The sequence below is a fragment of the Ovis aries genome, chromosome 22 (assembly GCF_016772045.2).
Source record: "Ovis aries strain OAR_USU_Benz2616 breed Rambouillet chromosome 22, ARS-UI_Ramb_v3.0, whole genome shotgun sequence".
NCBI classification, from domain to species: Eukaryota; Metazoa; Chordata; class Mammalia; order Artiodactyla; family Bovidae; genus Ovis; species Ovis aries.
The window spans coordinates 16526935-16546476 of NC_056075.1; the positions used below are offsets into that span (position 1 = coordinate 16526935).

At 41.1% G+C, this 19542-nt stretch overlaps 1 protein-coding gene across 1 annotated transcript in view; it reads right to left on the reverse strand.

Annotated features, from left to right (window-relative positions):
• Positions 1–417: 417 nt before the first annotated feature.
• The window catches only part of LOC101106985 (cytochrome P450 2C21-like), a 35290-nt gene continuing 16165 nt past the window's right edge, over positions 418–19542 (reverse strand). Inside the window, exons 3-4 of the mRNA XM_027960669.2 lie at positions 2102–2278; positions 418–1172 (exon numbers count right to left, since the gene is read on the reverse strand). Of these exons, the coding sequence (XP_027816470.1) occupies positions 915–1172; positions 2102–2278 (435 nt within the window). The 3' untranslated portion in view covers positions 418–914. The remainder of the gene's footprint in view (positions 1173–2101; positions 2279–19542) is intronic.

Below are 19542 nucleotides of genomic sequence, written 5' to 3' on the forward strand. Positions count from 1 at the left end.
CTCCAGGGGATTTTCCCGACACAGGGAATGAATGCAAATCTCTTATGCCTCACATGCCCTTTGGCAGGTGAGCTCTTAACCACTAGCACCCACTGCGAAGCCCATAAATATATATACATATAACTGATTCACTTTGTTGTACAGGAGAAACTAATACAACATTGTAAGACAATTAAACTCAAAAAATAAATAAAAGTGTCCTAATGAATCAAAGCACAAAACATGATATAGTTAAGGAAATATTCTCTTAGATGAGGACTGAATAAACAAGAGAATGAGAAATTATGTTTGTAAGGAAAATTTGTTTGCCCCAAAGGGTATATTTGAACAGAATTTTTTAATTTAAAGAGTGAGGCTTTCTGATGAAGAAAGACTGTGATTTTATTGAGTCAATCCTTCCATTGCAAATGCATCTGCGTAGAATTAACTTTTGACAAAAGTATATTTATCTGGACTTGGAAGGCTTATCAAGCAGTATCACTGCAGAGAAAGAAAATAGCTAATTCTTTCTAGACCTAAGGACAACTCTTCTTACTGCATCTCTCAGTGTGTGTTAAGTCACTCATTCATGCCTGACTCTTCACAACCCCATGGACTGTAGCCTGCCAGGTTCCTCCATCCATGGGACTTCTTCTATGCAAGAATACTGGAGTGGGTAGCTATTCCATTCTCCAGGGGATCTTCTCGACCCAGAGATCAAACCCAAGTCCTTGCATTGCAGGCAGATTCTTCACTGTCTGAGCCACCATGGAAGCCCTGCTGCACCTGACCTGATGCAAATCAAGGATACTCCACCACAGTAGGGAGGACAGTGACCTCTGCCCTCCATAACTCTGCTCCTGGTTAAATATTTCATTCTCTTTTTGTACTGTAATCTAATTTTAATGTAATTCATACAATGATAGGAAGATGTACTAGGATGGAAGTTTTTCTTGTACATCTTCTAGGCAGATGAAGAGTAGAAAAGTCATCAGTGTTGCCTGCCAATTTCTAACTGGAGTTTCATCCTGTCCATCATCTGTGATACTACCTGTGACCTCTGGGTGCTTCAGCAGGAGCAGCAGTCCATATCTCAGAGTGATGCTTGTTGTCTCTATTCCAGCAGTAAGCAAATCCCATAGACTGGTGATCAAGTTGTCCATGGTAAATTCAGACTGTTTATTGTGTTTCTCCTAGCAATGATGTATTAGGATTACTTAATAAGTAAAAGCAACTTATAATAATTCCATATAACAACATAATCTTTTAAGTTTATTTATTTGACAAATTAAGCCAAACATTAAATAATGTTATAAATGATGGTAAAGTTAGAGGAGTTGTTAGAATTTCTTCAAATAAAATGTAACCAAAGTTAAATTTCCAACAAGTCCTTTCTGATTCCTCACTTTCTCACCCACTGGAGTAAATCAGTTCTTCAGTAACTTCTTTCTAACCTGACTCATCAAATCATCACTGCTACTCACCATCAATTCAGGCATCTATTGTCTATTTCATTATATCTGAATTTCTCACTCAGGCCTTCAGAACCACCTATCCTCAAACTAAAACACTATTCCCAAATTCATCAGTCATTAAACCCACGATAGTTCCTCAGTTACTATCAAGACAATCTCTAAAAATTCCACACACTTCATCACTGCACTTATCTTTCCCTGAACAAGTTTTGTCTCTGCTAATCCTCAAAACATACTTCATCTGTTTTCTACTGTCTTTCCAAGAGTAAGCCTTTCTAGATGCCCATCCATTTCTGCCTTCTCTCATTTCTTACATCACTAATTCATGGAATTTATTTCATGAAAGAGAATATACTATCTATCACTTATCATGAATGTGTATGTTTGTTTCAATCTGTTCTCAAATAAAGAACCAGCTTTAACATGGTAAATATACAAACTTCCAAGCAATTTTCAGTGACAATGCAGAAATAATTCAAGACATCCAGTACAGTTTGCACAACAATAAGTTGCACAGGCAGTGAATATATCTTTAAGAAGGAGCATTTGTTTTAATAAACTGATTCCACTGAGAAGAACAAAGCTATTCCATGTATTACCTCACTCCACCTACAAAGATGAAGTAGCAAGTCTGGGTCCCCTTTTACCTTTTCCATTTTAATCAGGAAGTAATCAATAAAGTCTTGAGGGTTGTTGAGGTCCAAGGATGCTTGGTGTTCCTTTATTTTCTCCAAAATAAACTTTCTTTGCTCAGTCATGTTTTTAAATAATGTGTTATGACTCCCTGGGAGATAATGTAGTAAAGAGGGGAAAGCATTGTAGAGCTGAAAAAGAAAAGAAACAGTCAATTCATTCAGCAAACATTTACAAGCCCATATTATGGTGCAGACATATTGCTATAAAATGAGTAAATAAAGATGAGTAAGATATGCTCCTTGCAGTGGAACCCATTTGGGATTTGAAGGAGAGGGAACTGATGAAATGGCCTGAGTGACAATATGCACAGATTACCAACTAATTTCAAAACCATTAGAATTATTTTCCTAACCACAACTCTGAAGAAAATAAGGATCATACCACATCTTTCCAAATGAGGGTACTGAGGGTCAGAAAGGTTAGTCAACCGGTCTTAGTCACAAAGCTAGTGACAGAGGTAGAATCTAGTGTTTATCCCAGTTTACACTACACACATGTCTACAGAAAATCACCTAAACAGTGTGCAGGGATCATACACTTTTTCTACATTTATTTTTATGAAATATATTAACAGCTGACACATATTATATTAGCTTCAGGTGTACAAAATGGTGATTGACCATTTACATGCATTACAAATTGATCACCATGATAAGCCTAGGAATCATCTGTCATCATACAGTTATTGAAATATTATTGACTCTATTCTTTATGCTGTAAATTATATCCTTGTGACTTATTACAATTATACCTGTTCATATTTCTTAATCCCTTTTACCTTTTTCATTCATCCCCCTACTTCTTCCTCTCTGAGAATCACCGATTTCTTCTCTGTATCTATGAATTTGTTTCTGTTTTATTTTGTTTTAAAATTGTTTTAATTCTAAATATGAGATAAATTATATAACATTTGTCTTTGTCTGTCTGACATTCTTCCCTTAGCATAATATCTTCTAGGACTATCCATGCTGTCATAAATGGCACAATTTCATTCCTTTATATGGTAAAGTAATATTTCATTGTGTGTGTGTGTGTGTGTGTGTGTGTGTGTGTTCCACTTCTTTTTTATCCTTTTGTCTATCGATGGACACTTAGGTGGTTTTGATATCTTACCTTTTGTAAACAATGCTACAATGAACATAAGGGTGCATATATCTTTTTGAATAAGTTTCTTTTCTTCAGATAGATACCCAGAAGTTTTATAGAAAGAAGTACCCAGTTAAGTCCCAGATCACACAGTAGTTCTATTTTTAACTTTTTGAGGAACCTCTATACTGTTTGCCATAGTGACCATTTCAATTTACATTCCTACCAACAGTGCATAAGTGTTCCCTTATTTCTGCATCCTCCCAAAACTTGTTATTTCTTCTCTTCCTTAAAATAGCCATTCTAAAGACTGGTGTGAGGTAAAATCTTGCAGTGTTTTTATTTGTATTTTCCTGATAATTACTGTTCTGACCATCTTTCCACAGGCCTATTGGCCAACTTTTGTCTTCTTTGGAAAAATATCTATTTGAACTTTCTGTCCATTTTTTAATTAGAGTTTTATTTTGGTTGTTGAAGTGTATGAGTTCTTTGTGTATTTTGAACACTAACTCCTTGTCAGATACATCATTTGCAAATATATTCTATTCAGCAGGCAGGCATTTTGTTTTGTTGATAGTTACCTTCACTGTGCAAAAGCTTTTACATTTGATTAGGTCACATTCCTTTATTTTTGCTTTTGTTTCCCTTGCCTAACAATGCATAACCAAAAAAAGATCAACAAGATTAACGTCAAAGAGCACATAGCCATGATTACTTCTAGAATTTTTATAGTTCTGGTTCTTACATTTAAATCTTTAATCCATTTTGAATTTATTTTATATGTGGTGTGATAAAGGCATCCAGTTTGATTCTTTTGTATGTAACTGTCCAGTTTTCCCAATACCATTGATTGAACAGGGTGTTTTTTCTACATTTTGTATTCTAGCTTCTTTTGTTGTATATTAATTACCTACTAAGTGTGCATTCATATCTAAGCTGTCTCTTCAGTTCCACTTATCTATGTCTGCTTTTGTGCCAGTACCATACTTCTTTTTCTTTGCTTGTGTGGTTGGAACTTTCAGTACTATGCTGAATAAAAGTGGGGAGAGTGGGAATCCTTGTGTTGTTTCTGATTTGAGAGGAAATACTTTCACGGTTTCACCATTGAGAATGATGAGAGCTTCTCCAATAGTGGCTTTATTGTATTCAGGTGTGTTTGCTCTCTATTCACTCTGGAGTTTTTTATCATAAATGGATGTTGAATTCAGTCAAAAGGTTTTTTTGCAAAACATAAAAAATCTTATGATTTTTATTTTTCATTTGTTAATCTGATGTATCACATAGATTGATTTGCAGACACTGAACAAGCTTTGCATCCCCAGAATAAATTTGGCTTATTCGTAGATTATAATTGTGATAATGTACTGCTGATTTCAATTTCATGCACAGATGGGCATAATAAAGGACAGAAATGGTATGGACCTAACGAAAGCAGAAGATATTAAGAAGAGGTGGCAAGGATACACAGAAGAACTATACAAAAAATATCTTAATGACCCAGAAAACCAAGATGGCATGATTACTCACCTAGAACCAGACATCCTGGAGTGTGAAGTCAAGTGGGCTTTAGGAAGCATCACTACAAATAAAACTGGTGGAAGTGGTGGAATTCGAGCTGAGCAATTTCAAATCCTAAAAGATGATTCTGTTAAAGTGCCAAACTCAATATACCAGCAAATTTGGAAAACTCAGCAGTGGCCACAGGACTGGAAATGGTCAGTTTTCATTCCAATCCAAAGAAAGGCAATGCCAAAGAATTTTCAAACTACCACACAACTGCACTCATCTCACATGCTAGCAAAGTAATGCTCAAAGTTTTCCAAGCCAGGCTTCGACAGTACATGAGCCGTGAACTTCCAGATGTTCAAGCTGGTTTTAGAAAAGGCAGAAGAACCAGAGATCAAATTGCCAACATCTGTTGAATCATAGAAAAAGCAAGAGAATCCCATAAAAACATCTACTTTTGCTTCATTAACTACACCAAAGCCTTTGACTGTGTGTATCACCACAAACTGTGGAAAATTCTGAAACAGATGGGAATACCAGACCACCTTACCTGTCTCCTGAGAAACCTATAGGCAAGTCAAGAAGCAACAGTTAGAACTGGACATGGAACAACAGACTGGTTCCAAATTAGAAATACATCAAGGTAGGAAAGAAATACATCAAGGCTGTATGTCATGCTATTTATTTAGCTTATATGCAGAGTACACCATGGGAAATTCCGGGCTAGATGAAGCTCAAGCTGGAGTCAAGATTGCCAGGAGAAATATTAATAACCTCAGATATGCAGATGACACCACCCTTATGGCAGAAAGCCAAGAAGAACTAAAGAGCCTCTTGATGAAAGTGAAAAAGGAGAGTGAAAAAACATCTTAAAACTAAACATTCAAAAAACAAAGATCATGGCATCTACTCCCATCACTTTGTAGTGAATAGATGGGGAAGCAATGGAAACAGTGACAGACTTTGTTTTCATGGGCTCTAAAATCACTGCAGATGGTGACTGCAGCCATGAAATTAAAAGACGCTTGCTCCTTGGAAAAGAAGCTATGACCCCCTACACAGCATTATTAAAAAGCAGAGACATTACTTTGCCAACAAGTCTGTCCAGTCAAAGCTATGGTTTTTCCAGTAGTCATGTATGGATGTGAGAGTTGGCAAAGAAAGCTGAGCACCAAAGAACTGATGTTTTTGAACTGTGGTATTGGAGAAGACTCTTGAGAGTCCCTTGGACTGCAAGGAGATCCAACCAGTCCATCCTAAAGGAAATCAGTCTTGAAAATTCATTGGAAGGACTGATGCTGAAGTGGAGGCTCAAATACTTTGGCCACCTGATGTGAAAAACTGACTCATTAGAAAAGACCCTGAAGCTAGTAAAGATTGAAGGCAAGAGGAGAACGGGATGACAGAGGATGAGATGACGGAATGGGCAGCATCACCAACTCAATGGACATGAGTTTGAGCAAGCTCCAGGCTTTGGTGACGGACTGGGAATCCTGGCATGCTGCAGTCCATGGGGTCACAAAGAGTTGGACGTGACTGAGCAACTGAACTGAACTGAATATTCTATTGAGGATTTTTGCAGCTAGGCTCATCAAAAATATTGACCTTAATTATTCTTTTCTTTTCAATGTGTTTTTTTTTTTTTCTAATTTAGGTATAAGGGTAAAGCATCATAGAATAAGTTTGAAAGTGTTCCTTTCTTTTTTAAATATTTGGTCGAATTCACTCGTGAGGCCATCCGTTCCTGGATTTGGGGTTTTGCGGAGTGTTGATTCCTGGTTCTATTTCACTACTAGTGTTCCGTCTTCAGATTATCTGTTTCTTCCTGATTCAATCTTGGTATGTGTGTTTCTATGAATTTATCCATTTTCTACTAGGTGTTTAATTTGAAAGTGAAAGTGAAGGCCCTCAGTCATGTCCGACTCTTTGTGACCCCATGGACTGTAGCCTACCAGGCTCCTCCCTCCATGGGATTCTCCAGGCAAGAGTACTGGAGTGGGTTGCCATTTCCTTCATAATTATTCATTGTAGTCTCTCATGATTCTTTGAATTTCTGTGATATCAGTTGTAATGTTCCTCTTCCATTTCTGATTTCATTTATTTGCACTTTCTTTTTTTTCTAATGAGTCTGGCTAGAGTTTATCAAATCTGACTACCTTTTCAAAGAACCAGCTTTTATGTTCACTAATCTTTTCTATTGCCCTTTTAGCCTCTATTGTTTATTTAGTCTCTGATCTTTATTATTTCCTTCCTTCTGCTAACTTTGGACTTTGTTTTTTCTTCTTTTTCTAGTTTTTTTTTTTTTCTTTGTTATTGTTTTGTTTTTTGGTATGTGTTGGTGTGTGTGTGCAGCAGTTTTATTAAAGTAAGAAAATGGACAGAGAAAGCTTCTGACATAGACATCAGAAGGGGGACAGAGAGTGCCCCCCTCGCTAGTCTAAGCAAGGGAGTTATATAGTTTTTTAATTAGTTATTATGATAAATCAAAAGAATGTCTCAAGGTTGTAAAGATCTTACTAGATCCACTCCCATAATTTACATTTTAAGATAACAGGATTAGCCAGAAGTTTTTCAGGAAGGAGAAACTGTCCTCAAGCAGGATGTATTGTTGTTATATAATCCCTAGTACAGAGTTTAAAATGAGTTGTTTGTGTGTAATCATCAGTATCAGGCTTAAAGAAAAAAAAACATTTTGTGAGACAAAGACTAGAAAATGTAGAGGGGAAAAAAAAAAAAGATGTTTGTCCTTTCCTCCTCCTTGAGAATTCCAGAATCCTACTTCTGCTTCAGGAGCCCAGATCCCTTTCTCCTCCTTAGGGATCCCAAACTTCTTATCAACCTGCCTAGGAATTGACTCTCTCATTCCCTCCTTTTCTTTTAGGAGAAATATGTTGCCAAGGGAAAGGGGCACCCTTTTCATTCTATAACTACTTCCTGCTGTTGAGGGGTGTCATCCCTAAATTGCTGAGGCAACATATTCTCCTAACTCTCATATTGAGGGTCTCTGATCCATGGGCCCCAAGTAATAGTTGGGGAAGGCTGTGACACTTGTAGGAGCCTGGATAACCGTTTGTAACCTAAAAGCTTTCAGAAGGTTAGAAACAGACCCTGTTATACAGTTACAGATGTAAGGCAAAATAGTCATTAAACCAAACTGAAACATAATCAAAATTAAAAGTACATTATGTCCATAGTTACATCAATTCATCTTAGGATTGCTAGATGTCATAAGATCAAGAAGAAGCATCACATACGATTGTTGTTGGTAAAGACTTGAAGAAAGCCCTTTTGGAGAAACCCACCATGGGAAGCCTTCAATTGATGAGGAAGTTGAAGAGCTGAAAGCTGACTCACGTGGTTAATTTTAAGGCTTCAGGGTCTATAACAATGTCTGTGTGTAAGAAGGGTCTTCCATAGATACATTCAAATAGGGACACTCCTTCCTTTTTAGGGGCAGTCTGAGCCCTCATTAAAGCTATGGGTAGAACTTTAAACCAACTGTCTTGTGGTTCCTGAATTAGTTTACACAGATGCCTCTTAATAATGTCATTATCCTTTTCAACTTTTTCTGAAGATGAGGTCTCCAGGAACTGTGTAAGTGATATTCTGTTCCTAGAATTTTCAACACCCCTTGAGTTACAGTAGTTTTAAAGACACAGCCATTGTTGCTCTGAACATTAGAGTTTAAGATTTCACTTTCATCATGAGAAGTCAGTACAGTAAGATATTTGCCCATTAGTCAAAATCAATAGTAGCTTTGAGTGAGGTGAAGTCACTCAGTCATGTCTGACTCTTTGGGATCCCATGGGGCATAGCCTACCAGGCTCCTCCGTCCCTGAGATTTTCCAGGCAAGAGTGCTGGAGTGGATTGCCATTTCCTTCTCCAGGGGACTTTCCTGACCCAAGAATCAAACCCAGGTCTCCCGCATTGCAGGCAGATGCTTTACTGTCTGAGACACCAGGGAAGCCCTTAGTGACTTCAGTTCAGTTCAGTTCAGTGACTCAGTCGTGTCCGACTCTTTGCAACCCCATGAATCGCAGCACGCCAGGCCTCCCTGTCCATCACCATCTCCCAGAGTACACTCAGACTCGCGTCCATAGACTCAGTGATGCCATCCAGCCATCTCATCCTCGGTCGTCCCCTTCTCCTCCTGCCCCCAATCCTTCCCAGCATCAAAGTCTTTTCCAATGAGTCAACTCTTTGCATGAGGTGGCCAGAGTACTGCAGTTTCAGCTTCAGCATTATTCCTTCCAGAGAAATCCCAGGGCTGATCTCCTTCAGAATGGACTGGTTGGATCTCCTTGCAGTCCAAGGGACTCTCAAGAGTCTTCCACAACACCGCAGTTAAAAAGCATCAATTCTTCGGCGCTCAGTCTTCTTCACAGTCCAACTCTCACATTCATACATGACTACTGGAAAAACCATAGCCTTGACTAGACGGACGTTACTAGGGAAAGTAATGTCTCTGCTTTTGAATATACTATCTAGGTTGGTCATAACTTTCCTTCCAAGGAGTGTCTCTTAATTTCAAGGCTGCAGTCACCATCTGCAGTGATTTTGGAGCCCCAAAAAATAAAGTCTGACACTGTTTCCACTGTTTCCCCATCTATTTGCCACGAAGTGATGGGACCGGATGCCATGATCTTCGTTTTCTGAATGTTGAGCTTTAAGTCAACTTTTTCACTTTGCTCTTTTACTTTCATCAACAGGCTTTTTAGTTCCTCTTCAATTTCTGTCATAAGGATGGTGTGTCATCTGTATATCTGAGGTTATTGATATTTCTCCTGGCAATCTTGATTCCAGCTTGTGTTTCTTCCAGCCCAGCGTTTCTCATGATGTACTCTGCATAGAAGTTAAATAAGTAGGATGGCAATATTCAGCCCTGACGTACTCCTTTTCCTATTTGGAACCAGTCTGTTGTTCCATGTCCAGTTCTAACTGCTGCTTCCTGACCTGCATACAGATTTCTCAAGAGGCAGGTCAGGTGGTCTAGTATTCCCATCTCTCTCAGAATTTCCCACAGTTTATTGTGATCCACACAGTCAAAGGCTTTGGCATAATCAATAAAGCAGAAATAGATGTTTTTCTGGAACTCTCTTGCTTTTTCCATGATCCAGCGGATGTTGGCAATTTGATCTCTGGTTCCTCTGCCTTTTTGAAAACCAGCTTGAACATCACGAAGTTCACAGTTCACGTATTGCTGAAGCCTGGCTTGGAGAATTTTGAGCATTACTTTACTAGCATGTGAGATGAGTGCAATTGTGTGGTAGTTTGAGCAATCTTTGGCATTGCCTTTCTTTGGGATTGGAATGAAACCTGACCTTTTCCAGTCCTGTGGCCACTGCTGAGGTTTCCAAATTTGCTGGCATATTTACTGCAGCACTTTCACAGCATCATCTTTCAGGATTTGAAACAGCTCTACTGGAATTCCATCACCTCCACTAGCTTTGTTCGTAGTGATGCTTTCCAAGGCCCACTTGACTTCACATTCCAGGATGTCTGGCTCTAGATTAGTGATAACATCATCGTGATTATCCGGGTCTTGAAGATCTTTTTTGTACAGTTCTTCTGTGTATTCTTACCACCTCTTCTTTATATCTTCTGCTTCTGTTAGGTCCAGACCACTTCTGTCCTTTATCGAGCCCATCTTTGCATGAAATATTCCCTTGGTATCTCTAATTTTCTTGAACACATCTCTAGTCTTCCCAATTCTGTTCTTTTCCTCTATTTCTTTGCATTGATCACTGAAGAATGCTTTCTTATCTCTTGCTATTCTCTGGGACTCTGCATTCAGATGCTTATATCTTTCCTTTTCTCCTTTGCTTTTTGCCTCTCTTCTTTTCACAACTATTTGTAAGGCTCCCCAGACAGCCATTGTGCTTTTTTGCATTTCTTTTCCATGGGGATGGTCTTGATCCCTGTCTCCTGTACAATGTCACAAACCTCATTCCATAGTTCATCAGGCACTCTGTCTATCAGATCTAGGCCCTTAAATCTATTTCTCACTTTCACTGTATAGTCATAAGGGATTTGATTCAGGTCATACCTAAATGGCCTAGCAGTTTTCCCTGCTTTCTTCAATTTGAGTCTGAATTTGGTAATAAGGAGTTCATGATCTGAGCCCCAGTCAGCTCCTGGTCTTGTTTTTGTTGACTGTATAGAGCTTCTCCATCTTTAGCTGCAAAGAACATAATCAATCGGATTTCGGTGTTGACCATCTGGTGATGTCCATGTGTAGAGTCTTCTCTTGTGTTGTTGGAAGAGGGTGTTTGCTATGACCAGTGCATTTTCTTGGCAAAACTCTATTAGTCTTTGCCCTGCTTCATTCTGCATTCCAAGGCCAAATTTGCCTGTTACTCCAGGTGTTTCTTGACTTCCTACTTTTGCATTCCAGTTCCCTATAATGAAAAGGACACCTTTTTTGGGTGTTAGTTCTAAAAGGTCTCATAGGTCTTCATAGAATCATTCAACTTCAGCTTCTTCAGCCTTACTGGTTGGGGCATAGACTTGGATAACTGTGATATTGAATGGTTTGCCTTGGAAACGAACAGAGATCATTCTGTCGTTTTTGAGATTGCATCCAAGTACTGCATTTCAGACTCTTTTGTTGACCATGATGGCTACTCCATTTCTTCTGAGGGATTTCTGCCTGCAATAGTGGATATAATGGTCATCTGAGTTAAATTCACCCATTCCAGTCCATTTTAGTTCACTGATTCCTAGAATGTTGGCGTTCACTCTTGCCATCTCCTGTTTGACCACTTCCAATTTGCCTTGATTCATGGGCCTGACATTCCAGGTTCCTATGCAATATTGCTCTTTATAGCATCAGACCTTGCTTCTATCACCAATCACATCCACAACTGGGTATTGTTTTTGCTTTGGCAAAAAGCTACCTAGATGTCCATCAGCAGATGAATGGATAAGAAAGCTGTGGTACATATACACAATGGAATATTACTCAGCCATTAAAAATAATACCTTTGAATCAGTTCTAATGAGGTGGATGAAACTGGAGTCGATTATACAGAGTGAAGTAAGCCAGAAAGAAATACACCAATACAGTATACTAACACATATATATGGAATTTAGAAAGATGGTAATGTAACCCTGTATGCAAGACAGCAAAAGAGACACAGATGTATATAACAGTCTTTTGGACTCTGTGGAAGAGGGTGAGGGTGGGATGATTTGGGAGAATGGCATTGAAACATGTATAATATCATATAAAAAACGAATCACCAGTCTACGTTCGATGCAGGATACAGGATGCTTGGGGCTGGTGCACTGGGATGACCCAGAGGGATGATATGGGGTGGGAGGTGGGAGGGGGGTTCAGGATTGGGAACACGTTTACACCCGTGGTGGGTTCATGTTGATGTATGGCAAAACCAATACAATTAAAAAGAAAAAAAGCTAACTATCAAAAAAAAAAAAACTATAGCAATTATCCTTAAGGAATGTGGCCATGGGCTCTTTTTTTTTTTTCTTTTTTTTTTACTAAGGAACATACTAAACTCTGATCCTGTGGGCAAGCTCAAAAGCAGGAGCCTGCACGAGAGCAATTTGAAGAGCCTTAAAAGCCTTTTGAGTCTCTGGGGACCTAACCAGCTTGATTTTGGCCTGCTGAGTTTCAGTTATAAGTTTATCTAAAGGCCAATCAAGTTCTCCATAACCCAGAATCCAAGTGTGGCAGTAGCCTGTAATGCCGCAAAATCATCTCAAATTGCCTAAAAGTCATACTTGGCTCATTTAGAAATTTCAGACAATAAAGTATAAGGATTAGGCACTATTTTTATATCTTGAATTAGTCTCCATTTATCATTTGACATTTTTACATCCAAAATAAGAGTGTTGCATGGACTATTACAGGGAATTAGCTGCGACCCGGCACACTCAAGCACGGGCAGCTGTGACCTGGCGCACTCAAGTATGGCCAAGAGGAGTTACCCCACGTCCGAGGTCAGGGACAGTGGCCAAGAGTGCCAGGCTGCGATGGCGCAGGAACTGCTGAGAGGAGCTAACCAAGTCCGAGGTCACTGGCGGCTGGGAGGAGACACCCCGCATCTGAGGTCAGGGGCGGCAGCCGAGAGGAGCTACCCCGTGTCGGAGGTCGGGGCAGCCGGGAGGAGATACCCTGCATCTGAGGTCAGGGGCGGCCGGGAGAAACCGCCGCGCACCTGAAGCCAGGGGCGGTGGCCCTGAGGAGCCACCCCATGCTCGAGGCCAGGGGCGGTGCCTGAGGCCAGGGGTGGTGGCAGGGAGGAGCAACCCAAGGAGCGGTGGCTGCAGGGGCGTAAGAGGGCCTAGAGGAGCTATCCCACATTGAAGGTCAAGAAGGGCAGCGGTAAGGAGATACCCCTCACCCAAGGTAAGGAGCAGCGGCTGTGGTTTGCTGGAGCAGCCATGAAGAGATACTTCACACCTAAGGTAAGATGGTAGGTGTTGCAAGAGGGCATCAGAGGGCAGACACACTGAAACCATACTCACAGAAAACTAGTCAATCTGATCACACTAGGACCACAGCCTTGTCTAACTCAATGACACCAAGCCATGCCCCCAGGGCAACCCAAAATGGTGGGTCATGGTGGAGAGGTCTGACAGAATGTGGTCCACTGGAGAAGGGAATGGAAAACCACTTCACTATTCTTGCTTTGAAAACCCCATGAACAGTAGGAAAGGCAAAATGATAGGATACTGAAAGAGGAACTCCCCAGGTCAGTAGGTGCCCAATATGCTACTGGAGGTCAGTGGAGAAATAACTCTAGAAAGAATGAAACGATGGAGCCAAAGCAAAAACCATACCCAGCTGTGGATGTGACCGGTGATAGAAGTAAGATCTGATGCTGTAAAGAGCAATATTGCATAGGAACCTGGAATGTCAGGCCCATGAATCAAGGCAAATTGGAAGTGGTCAAACAGGAGATGGCAAGAGTGAACGCCAACATTCTAGGAATCAGTGAACTAAAATGGACTGGAATGGGTGAATTTAACTCAGATGACCATTATATCTACTATTGCAGGCAGAAATCCCTCAGAAGAAATGGAGTAGCCATCATGGTCAACAAAAGAGTCTGAAATGCAGTACTTGGATGCAATCTCAAAAACGACAGAATGATCTCTGTTCGTTTCCAAGGCAAACCATTCAATATCACAGTTATCCAAGTCTATGCCCCAACCAGTAAGGCTGAAGAAGCTGAAGTTGAACGATTCTATGAAGACCTATGAGACCTTTTAGAACTAACACCCAAAAAAGATGTCCTTTTCATTATAGGGAACTGGAATGCAAAAGTAGGAAGTCAAGAAACACCTGGAGTAACAGGCAAATTTGGCCTTGGAATGCAGAATGAAGCAGGGCAAAGACTAATAGAGTTTTGCCAAGAAAATGCACTGGTCATAGCAAACACCCTCTTCCAACAACACAAGAGAAGACTCTACACATGGACATCACTAGATGGTCAACACCGAAATCAGATTGATTATGTTCTTTGCAGCCAAAGATGGAGAAGCTCTATACAGTCAACAAAAACAAGACCAGGAGCTGACTGGGGCTCAGATCATGAACTCCTTATTACCAAATTCAGACTCAAATTGAAGAAAGTAGGGAAAACTGCTAGACCATTTAGGTATGACCTGAATCAAATCCCTTATGACTATACAGTGAAAGTGAGAAATAGATTTAAAGGACTAGATCTGATAGACAGAGTGCCTGATGAACTTTGGAATGAGGTTTGTGACATTGTACAGGAGACAGGGATCAAGACCATCCCCATGGAAAAGAAATGCAAAAAAGCACAATGGCTGTCTGGGGAGCCTTACAAATAGCTGTGAAAAGAAGAGAGGCGAAAAGCAAAGGAGAAAAGGAAAGATATAAGCATCTGAATGCAGAGTTCCAAAGAATAGCAAGAGATAAGAAAGCCTTCTTCAGCGATCAATGCAAAGAAATAGAGGAAAAGAACAGAATGGGAAAGACTAGAGATGTGTTCAAGAAAATTAGAGATACCAAGGGAATATTTCATGCAAAGATGGGCTCGATAAAGGACAGAAATGGTCTGGACCTAACAGAAGCAGAAGATATAAAGAAGAGGTGGTAAGAATACACAGAAGAACTGTACAAAAGAGATCTTCACGACCCAGATAATCATGGTAGTGTGATCACTAATCTAGAGCCAGACATCCTGGAATGTGAAGTCAAGTGGGCCTCGGAAAGCATCGCTACGAACAAAGCTAGTGGAGGTGATGGAATTCCAGTAGAGCTGTTTCAAATCCTGAAAGATGATGCTGTGAAAGTGCTGCAGTAAATATGCCAGCAAATTTGGAAACCTCAGCAGTGGCCACAGGACTGGAAAAGGTCAGGTTTCATTCCAATCCCAAAGAAAGGCAATGCCAAAGATTGCTCAAATTACCACACAATTGCACTCATCTCACATGCTAGTAAAGTAATGCTCAAAATTCTCCAAGCCAGGCTTCAGCAATACGTGAACTGTGAACTTCGTGATGTTCAAGCTGGTTTTCAAAAAGGCAGAGGAACCAGAGATCAAATTGCCAATATCTGCTGGATAGTGGAAAAAAACAAGAGAGTTCCAGAAAAACATCTATTTCTGCTTTATTGATTATGTCAAAGCCTTTGACTGTGTGGATCACAATAAACTGTGGAAAATTCTGAAAGAGATGGGAATACTAGACCACCTGACCTGCCTCTTGAGAAACTTGTATGCAGGTCAGGAAGCAGTAGTTAGAACTGGACATGGAACAACAGACTGGTTCCAAATAGGAAAAGGAGTACGTCAAGGCTGTGTATTGTCACCCTGCTTATTTAACATCTATGCAGAGTACATCATGAGAAACTTTGGACTGGAAGAAGCACAAGCTGGAATCAAGATTGCTGGGAGAAATATCAATAACCTCAGATATGCAGATGACACCACCCTTATGGCAGAAAGTGAAGAGGAACTAAAGAGCCTCTTGATGAGGGTGAAGGTGGAGAGTGAAAACATTGGCCTAAAGCTCAACATTCAGAAAACGAAGATCATGGCATCTGGTCCCATCACTTCATGGCAAATAGATGGAGAAACAGTGGAAACAGTGTCAGACTTTTTTTTTTCCCGGCTCCAAAATCACTGCAGATGGTGATTGCAGCCATGAAATTAAAAGATGCTTACTCTTGGAAGAAAATTTATGACCAACCTAGATAGCATATTCAAAAGCGGAGACATTACTTACCCGACTAATGTCCATCTAGTCAAGGCTATGGTTTTCCAGTGGTCATGTATGGATTGTGAGAGTTGGACTGTGAAGAAAGCTGAGTGCCGAAGAATTGATGCTTTAGAACTGTGGTGTTGGAGAAGACTCTTGAGAGTCCCTTGGACTGCAAGGAGATCCAACCAGTCCATTCTGAAGGAGATCAGGCCTGGGATTTCTTTGGAGGCAATGATGCTAAAGCTGAAACTGCAGTACTTTGGCCACCTCATGCGAAGAGTTGACTCATTGGAAAAGACTCTGATGCTGGGAGGGATTGAGGCAGGAGGGAAAGAGGACGACGGAGGATGAGATGGCTGGATGGCATCACTGACTCGATGGACGTGAGTCTGAGTGAACTCTGGGAGTTGGTGATGGACCGGGAGGCCTGGCTTGCTGCAGAGTCGGACACGACTGAGCGACTGAACTGTTCCTTTAAATCCTCAATGATGTATTTTAACCCTTCCTTAACCTCAGGAGTTAGTGGGTACTGCTTTTGGTGTGAAAACAGGTGAGGGTCTTTGAGCTTGATAACGACAGGAACAGAAATTTGTGTTCAACCCTCAGTTTTTCCATCAGCCCACAATTTAGGATTTACATTTTGTTCAATTAATGGGAGAGAAAGAGCAGGCTCCATATTCATGAAAACAGGCCTGGACTTTGTTCAGTATATCCCTCCCCTGGAAGGGTGAAGGAGACTCTGGCATGATTAGAAACTCAAAGGACAACTGAAATAATAACGTTCGGCTCATATGGACAGTCCCATTATAGTAGTGGATCAGGAAGAAAGCAGACCAGGGGCTTCAGTGAGCACAGAGAAAGTTGCCCCAGTGTCCAAAAGAAATTGACTGATTGGCCCCCCACAGTTATTAATACCCAGGGTTCCTCAGGTGTAATTAGAATGGGAGCTTGTGTGGGGACCCCCAGGCACCTACAGTCCCGATAATCTTAAGAGTCCAATCCCTGGGGCCTACACCTCGGAGGGCAGTCTCTTCTCCAGTATGGTCCTTTGCAGACTGGACATGCTGCTGGGGGTGGCGTATATGATTGAGGGCAATCCTGCTTGAGATACTGCTCATTTTCACAGTAATAACAAGTCCATCCCTTTTCACCTGGGTCCCTCTGGGCATTTTGCCTCAGGCTGTTTCAGAGTGGCTCTAACAGCCATGCTGGGGCTTCAATCTTTTGCCTGGTTCTTTTTTACCTCATTTTCCTCCTCATATTCTCTACCGTAATACTGTCTGAGACACTGCAACAGTTTTTCTAAAGACTGACTTGGTCCGAACGCCTGTTTTTGTGACTTACAGCAGATATCTGGAGCTGACTGAGTGAGAAAACTATCATTTAAGATCATTTCTCCCTCTGTAATTTTGAGATCAACATCAGTAAACTTGCAGAGAGCCCCCTGTAATCATTCTAGGAATTTACCAGGAGTTTTCTTCTCACCCTGTTCTATCTCAGTCTACTTAGCATAAAGTCTTTGCACTAGTTTGAGTTTTTCAAGAATACATCCAGCAAAGCGGCTCTGTTATTGGAACCCCTTGGCTCCCAGTAGGAAGGAGGGCTATTTCATGTTCCTTCTTTCCCCTTGCCTTCAAGCCATTCATCTCCAAAAGTAGTGGTTTCCCCAAAAACTCAAGTTTTTTAATCAGGAGTCAACTTCTGTCCCAAGACATATATTACATCTCTCCAAGTAAGGTCATAAAGTAAAGTCAGTCCCATAAAGCCTTCTATTTACTTTTTGGATCCTCTAAATAGTCTCAACCACAATCGGGACTGTTGGAATTTCTACTGAAACTGAGGCAGCCCCTCCTGGAAGGGTGCCCTGATTTTCAGCCTGTTTAGTTGGGAGCCCCAGATACAGGGGCAAAGTAAGAGAACAGGAGGCAGCTGAAGGCTTCACACCCAAATCTGCACCCTTAGGACATAAGTCTGGCATGTCTCACAGAGAGATAAAGAGCAACACATATGTCACTTCTACCCATTTCCTTTGTTTTCTACAGAACTGGTCTAGTTGCAAAACAGTATCATAATTGAGAGACCCTTTAAACTGCCAGTGTTCCCCATTTTCCAAAAGATACTGTGGCCATTCAGTATCACAGAAGATCAGGCGTGTATTTTTTAAACTCTGGGGATCAAACTTGTCCCAAGTTTTTAAAATACATTTAACTGTTAGCTCCCATCTCTAACAGAGAAAAAAGCAGCATCCACGGCCATGGCTTCTTTCCACCAGAGGCGTCCCTCCCTGCTCTAGATGGGTGTGCAGACAGACTTTCCACTGAAGCTTTCCATCCCTGGTCAGACTTAGTCTGTCCCTTACTGATGCAGGTATTTTACTTAACCCTCCCAGTTCTACCTCCAAGGTAGCGTGGAGATGCACCAGGGGTAGACCTGATGGCATCCCAGATTGATTTCTAGTTCCTTACCACCAAGACCTTTGTTTGATTTGCCAGAGCATTCCCAGAATGCTTCCCAAGCTAGGACTACTAGAGGAAGCATCCATCTTACGTGTGCCCATGTACATTCCTGAGTACAGTCCTGATAGCAGAAGAAGCAGTGAGACGTAAAGAGATGAGCAATAACCAAGCTGTCCCTTCTAAGTGTCACCACGTCAGTATATGTGATAGCAAAGGTGGTAGAGGGCTGGACAGTGAGGAAAAAGTGATTTTTGTCCTCAAGCTACTAGGTACAATCCTTCCAGTTCCTTTCCACAGATTCCATAAAAGGAATATCTAGGGAGTTGAGAAGCCATTGGAGAGCTTTCTCTGGCCTGCTAATAGCTAGCACTACCAAAGGAAGAAGCCCATTGCACTTCCAATCTGAACAGATCCTGCAATTCCCAATCTATGTCCTCAAAAACCTCATAGTCACCAGCAGTGCTTTTATCCACATAGATAGGAGGCACAGCCATGACAAAGACTCACTTTTAGGACTGTGAGTCCTGAGGCAGGCAGTCAAGAGAGTGACCCCTAGCCTGAGAGACATTCCTGGAGTTAGAGCTCTGGCTGGCTCCCAAACATACTCTTGTAACTTTTGCCTCCTAGCAAGGCTAGGCGCTTCCATACTTGGGGTTCAAGTAAAAGTACACAGTAATGGCATGAATCACAATTTTCTAGAAAGTCTATGATCTGACAGATCAGGTTAGTAGTTCTAATTCCCCAGGCAGTTACGGAATGGTCAAAGAGACCAGAAAAAAACTGACCAAGAAAGGAAAGCTCACTCCACATGCTTTTCCCATTTCTGGCCACTCCCCTCACAGGGACATTGAGTGCCTCTTGGATGGTAGGTTGGTACAAACCCCCAACAAGGCTTCCCTTTGTGGGGCTCCCTTCAGTCATTATGGGGCACCTCGAAACCACAGAGCAGGGATCATCACTTGCTTTGTGCAGAACGTGTCATTCATTCACACATGCACACCATAGCCTTAGTAAAGTAAAGCAGAAAATGTGTATACTGATAAAGCAGGGAGGCTAGAGCTCTTGAGTGTTCTTACCTTGTCCTGAAAATCCTGGATGAGCCTCCAACATAATAGCTTATAGTAAATGCTGTGAGATTGATGA